This window comes from Anarrhichthys ocellatus, unplaced genomic scaffold, assembly GCF_004355925.1.
Source record: "Anarrhichthys ocellatus isolate YVR2014 unplaced genomic scaffold, GSC_Weel_1.0 scaffold1, whole genome shotgun sequence".
Classification (NCBI taxonomy): Eukaryota; Metazoa; Chordata; class Actinopteri; order Perciformes; family Anarhichadidae; genus Anarrhichthys; species Anarrhichthys ocellatus.
The window spans coordinates 1,958,631-1,967,881 of NW_022280031.1; the positions used below are offsets into that span (position 1 = coordinate 1,958,631).

General features: G+C 41.7%; 1 protein-coding gene across 1 annotated transcript; it reads left to right on the forward strand.

The window, feature by feature from the left end:
• Positions 1-1,051: 1,051 nt before the first annotated feature.
• LOC116387981 (cytochrome c oxidase subunit NDUFA4) lies at positions 1,052-8,554 on the forward strand. Its single transcript, XM_031855491.1, has 4 exons — positions 1,052-1,308; positions 4,712-4,797; positions 7,282-7,345; positions 8,344-8,554. Exons 1-4 carry the CDS (start codon positions 1,267-1,269, stop codon positions 8,398-8,400), a joined length of 249 nt encoding a protein of 82 aa, XP_031711351.1. The 5' UTR covers positions 1,052-1,266; the 3' UTR covers positions 8,401-8,554.
• The last annotated feature ends 697 nt before the right edge of the window (positions 8,555-9,251 follow it).

Sequence of the window (9,251 nt, forward strand, 5' to 3'; positions counted from 1 at the left end):
TATATATATATATATATAGTTATATTGGGGTACAATGAGTTAGAATAGTAACATAATTCAATATTTTCACATCTTAACATAATAGATCTGTAGCTGTTTGGGGTCCTTATAGTTGAGGCCCCAGGCAGTTGCCTACCTTGCCTAATGGTAAAGTCTGCTCCTGGGTTATTTTCTTGTAAACCAGAGTGTAAGTTGCTAACATTTGCTAATTAGCACTGAACACAGTATAAGACCAGCTGCAGCTGATGGGAATGTTAGTTTTGGAGGTATCTCATCATAAAACAAAGTACTGAATATCTTAAAATATTGATTCATCCTCTGGAGACATAAAATGACAAAATACAAAACTGCGCAATCCATCCAATAGTAATGGGATATTTAAGTCAGTCTAGAGCCACTACAGCGTGGCTAAAAGTGCAACCACTTTGCTTCACCCACTTAAGCATGATGAATGGTGAGAACACAACAGGTACCGTAACTTAGGAAAAGTGACGACCTGTGCATTTCGCACAGTGTGGCATTGGTGTTAATTACATTAGGTTCCAAAGTGCTGTTCAGGAATTTGTCTGCAGTTGCTGTTTCACTGACTAATCAATTGACATCATGTCAGGTACAAAGGTCTCGACCCGAGGGACACGTTGGACGCCGCCATTACTTCTCTCTTCTCTGCTTCTTGCAAAAAAGCAGCAGTGATGCTATTCATAAAACCAACAGTGGTGTGTCATTCTTGAAACGACCACAGAATGCGAAATGAACCAACAACATATGCTTTCTGGGTGTGAGGTCTGAACATGAAGCCATTATAGGAGCAGGCTGCACCGCTGCTGCATCTCCGGGAGAAAATGTTTGGAAAATGTCAGTCTGTATCTGTCGTGTCAGTAAAAATCGGATTTTAAGTACCTGCTGTTATGTTGTTGTATAACAACACACTTTAGGACACAGAGAACTCAATGAGCCTCAGTGGAAACATACAGTGTCCTCAACAGATGTGATTATGAGGATTAGGACTGTCTCTCACCGCCTCTGACCCTCTCATTCGTCCAATGGGGAGGGAGAGCGAGGGACAGAGCTGAGGGGATTGGCAAAAGGTTTCACTGCACTGGCCAACATACTTCATACTTCAGCTAACAAACAGCTCTTTCTTTTAATCTGCACAGGACTTTAATTCACATGGATACATTGGTCAGACATTAGCTGTTTTTACTTTTTATGTAGTTTCATTTTCATTTGGAGAATATATTCGCTGATTTTGGAAGAATAATAAAGATGATTAAGACCATGATTGATCAAGCGAAGAAACATCCTGGGGTAGGTTGTATCATATTCATGTAGCTATTGAGCTCTGTGGTTCTATCTATGACTAATATCAAGCTCTTTCTGTCACTTAATGACGAGGCCTAAGAATCTGACATTTGCAAACGAAAGTTCCGTTGTTTACTTTTTGTGGATCGCTTTTCTGGGATATTTGGTTTTAAAGTTTCAGACATTTGATCATCACTTTTGAATTCACTGAACGGTGGGAAAGCCTTACTTATCTATCTGTAAAAATAAACATACTGTACATATATGTCTAGAAAGTAAACATGTGCAGTATATGTACAAAGTATATATGGACACACTAAGCAAATGTTCCACTCACTTGCAGTTTGTAATTACTATAAATGGAAGGCATTTACTGATTCCAGATAAAAAAAATGTGAGGATTTGCTTCATTTCTTGGTCTATAGAAAATTGAATATCAGTGTTTTGTGCTGTTGGTTGTATAAAACAAGCATTTACAAAATGTCTCCTTGGGCTCTGGGAACTTGTGATGAGCATTTTGCACCATTTTCTGACATTTCATAGACAAATCAATTATTTAAGAAAACTATTGGCAGATGGATTGTTCATGAAAATAAGCATTAGTTGCAGCGCAAATCAAGTGTAACAAAAAACATTATACTATAATATCTGCCACGATGACAATGTCAAAATATACCTGAAAAAGACGATATCCCTACTAAGCTGTTTACAATATAATAATGTAATATAATAAATTATTATACAACATACTGACCAGAAATGTGAGCTTTTCTTTTGTGCATGCATATCTACACCAGCCTTGCAAACTGTTGGTTTGTGTACAATGCACAGAGCTGGCCACAATGACGCAACTGCGGCAAAAACTCCAATCGACACACTTATTCAGAATGCGTGACCAAAGAATGCTCCTAAATCCTGAATAATATCGGCATATCCCACATGCCTTGAATCACAAAAAGATATTTTCGGAATGAGGCCTAATTCGCAATATCCAAATAGAACATGTGGCCTACATGACCCGTATCAAATTAGTCATTTTCAATTGAATAGTAGAATATTAGCGTACATTGCCAATATTGACATTAATATAACATTAACACCTTAACCGGCTCCATTGATTGAATGAAGTCTGTGAGATGGAGCTGAAAGCTCTAAAATCTAGTAAATGGACCTTTGACCTTAGATTATTTTGTTACATAACATTAAAACAATCATCATTACTGATTTGGTCATCTGAACTAAAAACAAGCACTGTGACTGCACATGATTACTGAGCATCACTGGCATGTTCATTTGCTTCATTGCTATAATGATAACATGAAGAAAGAAAGACACAGAAGCTGCCTCTGCTTGTTTTCTGTTGCCTCAGAGCAATGCTGAGGGTGACCCAAATTCATGGATTGACGGGGTTAGTTTGGCAGTGCACCAGAAAAGTAATAAGGGCAGCAACAGTATCGAACCCCAGCGACTATAAACCACTTCCTATATCGGTCAGACTCAATGGTAAAATGGGAAACTCTCTCTTGTGTGGCAGGATAAAAAGATATCAGAACTAGGGAGTGGACAGCTCCCAACACACAGGCCTGTCTTGATTATTTGTTTGTGTGTGTGTGTGTGTGTGTGTTTGACTGATCAAAGCTGACCTGCTTCTGTTTTTTTGTGAGCGGGTGGCTGTTTGTGTTTACTTTAATGATCGAAGCTGAGCGTCTGCAGTCAGCGTTGTGTGTGTGTGTGTGTGTGTGTGTGTGTGTATGCAGTGACAACGAGTTGTGCACAATAAGCATTTTTCCCAGGGTTAACTTGGGGAAGTTGAGAAGCTCACAATGAACCAACTTGTAGATTTAGCAAACATCAAGGGAACACTGTGTGCTATTTGGGTAAGTAGCGGAGCGCACGCATGTGCATGCGTGCACCCGTACAGTAAGGTTGTGGCTCATTTCCCGGGTTATGTTTCCACTGTTCCTACGGTGGCAACCTAAGTTTACATACAATAGTCAACTATAACTGACGATCAAATGTTGGATGGACTTCATGAATAGTTTCATCACGTTCAGAATATTGCACGGCATACTGCAACTACCTTGTTGTTAATTGAATAATCATTTAAGTAGTTTTTTCATGACAATAATTTTCTAATGGATTGAAAACAAAACCAGTAATTTGAAGATCTCACTTTGGGTTTCAAGAAATTGTGATATTTTACCGTTTTCTGACTTTTAATAAACACAATTGATTTGAGAAATGAATTGGGATTAATTGGCAATAAAACAGTTAGTTGCAGCCCTATTCCTAATCTTTACAATACCGACACTTGGGCATCTGATCACTTGAGTGTGTGTCTGAAGCAGGAGGTCCATGTTCTAAGTCAGAGTTGTTAAATAGTTGTGTGCTCATCTCTCTACTGCGGCTTTAAGTTAGTGAATGTCAAAGTTTCATCATTCTCCTAATCAACAACAAGGCAAGTGGCATTGCAATCAGACAGAAAAACAGATGTCTAGATGCAGCTGAGAAAAGACATCCTTCAGTTCAACCTGATCAAACTGTCATCTCTCTATCTCTCTACAGCTTGACTAGATCTGTGCAGGCTGAGAACAGCTGTTTGAATGTGGTGTGGCTCTCCCCCGCTCTCTTTCTCCCCCCCCCCCCCTCTCTCTTTCTCTCTCTCTGTCTCATACAGTACACAGAGAATCATGTAGCAAAGTAGACAGGGAATGTATGGCAGCGTAGCGTTGATGAATAGGTGCTGCTCGCTGAGAGGATTGACACAGCTAAGCTTTAGGTGTTTAAGATGACATACCACATTATCCCCCTGTCCCCCTTATGCGCTTTTCTATTTTAATTCCTGTCATCCTTACTGCTCAGCACATCAAATGAAAGTGTGTGTGTGTGGGTGTGCACACATTCGTGCCTGTGTGTTTGAGTGCTCAGACTGTGCGTGTGTGTTTGTGTGTGTAAGCTCATTTACGTGCATGTGTGTGCACATATATGCACATGTCTCGCTCTCAATTTTTGTGTGTGTGTGTGTGTATGTGTGTGATGCTGTCGATCAGTCTGACAGGTATAGTGTTGGGGAGGAGAGGCTGGCACACACAGAGATGCAGCAGCTCTTTTTCCCAGCGTGTCCTTGCCCGCTCAACCCAGGCTGACAGTGAGCTTCCTCACACATGGCCTGGGCCTCATGCATATGGAGGAGGGCAAGGAGAGTAAAAACAGGAATAACAACTACCCGTGTACGTGTGTCTATACAGTGTGTGTGTGTGTGTGTGTGTGGGGGGGGGGGGGGGGGGTATTCTACACAGGTGTATGTTTATGGTACATATCACAGCCAACCACTTGATAGAATATGTTTGTTTATCCTCATATGTCTCCGTGGTCTGGGACTAATGCATTCCTCCTCTCCTCTCCTCAGTTAATCCCTCAGTTTGTCTTCCTGATGCTGGGCGTTACAGGTGCCAGCCTCTATCTGCTCCGCCTGGCGAGTGGACCTCATGTCACGTAAGATGGTTGTCTGTCTAAACTTGTAGCCATTGTAGTCTTCGGTTGTGTGTTACTGTGTCCGTCAGTCTGTGAGTCTGTGCGTCCTTGGTAGAGAGAGTCTGCACCTTTGTGTTTGTCCACGGTTAATCTTGCATTCTGCTGCAGCAAACTGCATAATATTTTGGGTGCCCAGTTACAGCTGCATGCTCAAGGACCTCTGGTGGTTGGAGTGACTCAGACTCTATCAAAACACATTTTATTACCTGTTTCATACTGCCATTTACTGCCTGCTTACTCCTCACTCACCACTCGTAACACCGGCCCCTGGCTGCTCGGGGTCGCAAGTGATAACACAGGTGAGGTCATCGACCGCCAGCCGCTACTCTGCAGCCAGAGACACGGTGGGGTATTGTTTTGGACTGTGTTTGGCTAACGGAACTACAAGTACACACTAGTCCTCGAAGTGGGCCGGTACTCACTTATATGCATTATTATTATTATTATTATACTTCAACATTCTACTCTTTGGCTGTACCCCCTCTGCCCTCTCCATATCAAGTCATCTGGATGAGTCATAGGCCATTTGAACAGGAAAACATTGTGGAGAGCATCTGGACAAGCCAACGCTTAGCTTAAAATTGCATAATTGCATTAAGTCACAAACCTTCAAATTTTCCCAAAACCAATGTCTGTAATAAATTGTATTCACTGTAGAAATTCAGCATAATATGTACGAGCATCCTGATACTGCTCCTAATACCTGAGGAAAAAAGATGCTGGGTGCAGCACTTTCTAACTAGACAGACGCATGAGGCAGCACACACTCTGTCCTCGTTGGGAACAATTAAGAAAGGCACTTGCGCTGAGGAAAGAAAAGGCTATATGCTCACAGATAGTGCCAACTTCTGGCCAAACTACACTGTGCAGTCGACTTTATTCGCTCCAAACCAGCGCCTAATTTGCATTCCTTGTTTTTTGCAACATTTCAAAGTTTGCTTAAATTTGCTTGACAATTGAATGGAAACATGGCTATTATGAGCTGAATCCAAACCTTGGATACATAAAGCTGTGCTCATTTGAGAATTCTGAATCGTGCCAATAGAGTCGGGTCCCGATAGCCAGTCAGCTTTTGGATCTGTGTCCCGGCTTGACATAAACCCAGATCGCTCAGCTTTGAGGCAAATAAATCTCACTTGTTCTTATTAGCAAGAAATAACACCAAGTGTCACAGACAGCAGATAATCAGTTGTACTTTGTTAACATACATTTTGTAAATAACCAAAGGCAAACAAAAACTATGGTCTATCACGCAAGTTCTGTGCATACTTGGGAGAGAAAAAATGTAAAGTTTCTGTCTCTTATACCAAGTGGACGGTTGGTCTTATTGAACTACAAAAACGAAAGCAGAGTTACCCTTTATTTATTAATAATATAACCATCTTTGAACCTTTTCAGCTAAATAGTTCTGAATCTGGACCTCCAGTAATTGGGACAAGTATGGATGAAGTAAGGTATGCAAAATAAGAACGTTACATCTTTAAATTCACCGCATCAAGTACCAATATAATCATAATTTATCATGTTATGCGACTAATATCATTTTCTACCCTGCTTCTTCCTCAGCCAAAACAAGTTGTTTACATTACAATTGAATTGAGAGCACAATCAAGTTTCTAATAATGTATTGGACAATGGTCTCTTCGTGTTTTTTAAACTTGAACAACGGACATAAACAATTTGGATTAGGATATCAGATGAATACAAATTAAAATCTGCCAATAATTCCAGCCATCCACATGAGTGCACTGAATTTGAAGTTTAAAAAGAAACAAAGCTAGCAATATTCTACTGTCATATCTCAGAATATGCACTGAACTCAGGGACTGCCCACATACAGTAAATGTGCACTGTTCGCGTCCTATTTTGGGCCTCACACAACCACTTGTTCTGAGGGTCAGCCATAAAGCCTGACCTCATCACCGGCTGATGATGAGTGCTGTGGTCTGTGGCTGCCTCGCTCTCAGAGACCGTCCAGTGTTTGTGGTAATGGGGAGAGAGGGGGGAGACATGCTCGCTCCACCATCCACCACCAGTGTCTCGGTCTCTTTGTTTGTGCTTTGGTGGCGTGACATGTTGCCAGAGCGGGAGGAGGAGGAGGAGGAGGGATGGACAGTCGCAGTGGAGCTCTGTGAAATCCAGACTTTGGATAATGAAGGGAGAAGCACTGCCAAGTCACTGGGCTGAGTTCACCTCATCTCATAATCACCTCTCTTTCTATCCAACTTGTGTCTCCATCCAACATCCATGTATTTATCTCCTTTTGTCTCCGTCCTTCTGTTCCTCTGTCTTCTCTGTCTCGGCCTGTTTGTCTTCCTTTACTCTGCATCTGATCTGTATGTTGATATTTGCCTCCATCGTGCATGCCTGTTCCTTATATCCCATCTCTTCTCTTCCCTCTTCCTCTTTTTATTCTGCATGGCCTCAATCTTTCCACATTTGCAGCCTGTGGGACAAGAAGAACAACCCGGAGCCCTGGAACAAGCTGGACCCAACCTACCAGTATAAGGTAACTACTCCCCTCACACGTGCTCGCTCACACCATCACGCCGGCCAGAACACTGATCTAGACGAGAATACCATTGTTTCCTTGAGTCACTGTGAATCTCACATTCATCATCGACAGCCTAACAACCTACCGAAATAGATCTGGACCAACCAATGTTGGCAAAATAATGTCAGATCAACACGGCTGCGTCTGGCTTTCTTTTTGTTCTAACAAAAGGAAAACAAAGTGTCTTTCAAAAACAAATTAAGGCAGATGGAACCGGGAGCTGTAAGTGGTCGGTAATAATTTGCCTTACCTTTTAAACAAGGCCAGAGCCTCAGACAAACTAATGAAAATATTATCAACGCTGACCCAAAATAGAGCAGAAAAACAACCAACTCACAAGTCCCAGAAGAGGAGATTTGGCTGATGTGTTTTTCAAAGAACAGAGAGTTTTCTGAGCGTTTCAAGGCTTTGCTGCTTGACAGCCGAATGAAAGTCGCTGCAGACAAAAGGTCAGGATGCTGCATGTTTAATTCTTGATAGCGAGGCAAAGGTCTCGCATCGAAATTCCACAGAAGTCCAAACAATGATCATAATGAGGAGGGGGAAGTGGGAAAGAGGTGTGGGGGGGGGGGGGGGGGGGGGGGGGGGGGGGGCTGAGGGTTTTAATGGCAGACCAATCAAGAAAAATACACAGGAAAAAAAATAATCACTGCCAGACGCAAAAGTGTATGTTTTTCATGGTCGGAGGGATGTGATGTATGCAGAACACATGCATGTTGTCACACAATATTTATATTACCCATTATAAAAAGACTCAGCAAGACAAAATCTGGAAAATAAATGAGCTAGAAAGCATATTTTTGAATAAGTGTGTTTCGGTGAGTGTACATTTGCACTCGAGGGGAGAAAATTTTCACCCCTGCCTTTCTTTTTTTCCCCCCCATGTAAAGACGGGACTGATGGATTTAATTTAAGCAAAACATATTTAAATGTATTCCTCCTGCCTTACACAGTTTGTGGCCGTCAACACAGACTACAAGAACCTGAAGAAAGAGGGCCCTGACTTCTAAAAGGTCCTTCGGGCAAATCCAGGGGCACCAAGTTTGGCAGGACCTCCTGCTGTCGCCTCAGTGATCGGTTTCACCTCGTGCTCCATGACAAGAGCTCTGAATTAACACTGTAACCCTGTCAACAATAACTATTAAAGATTACATGAGAAAAAAAGCCTGCTTTCTTCAGTGCCATTATTTAGATGCTGTGAATTCATCATGGGATATTTTACTGTGGGTGGATGATTGGAGATGAAAATTAAACTTTTTAATTTATTTTAATTTTCTGTTTGTTCTCATGTGCGAAACCCTTAACGTAGGGGTCAAAGGTCTTACGTTTAAAATCGTCTGTCTGTGAAGCTACACTGATCAAACTTTTTTTTTATATTGACAAATGATCAAATGACTACATTTATGTGACAGGGGTTGCTCGTAGTGACGAGACCTGCTAGACAGACAATTGCAGCTGCATGTACTGCCAAAACACTGGCACTGCTTATATGCAGTGCAATTAGTCAGGAAAAGACCAAAAAAAGAGTAAAGAAAAGCACAGAGTTTGGGTGAGATTTGATTGGCCACTGATGTCAGTTGCAAATATGAGTGTCCTGGTTTGTAAAATACAATGGAGCCATAAATGAGAATCTAGTGACAAAGTCTCACACGTTCTTAAAAGTTTCGATTATAAAGTCTCAGGTCAAATTAGATAAAACAGCAGAGGACGCCTCATCCAGGTCCTTTAGGTTAATGACAATCGCCCTGCTTACTACCGGACGCCACCCCGCTGCTACATTAATACAAGTGTGTGCCATTGCTATGCATAACACACACCGCCAACATCTGTGTTGTGTTGACTGTGTTAAAGAATTCATACA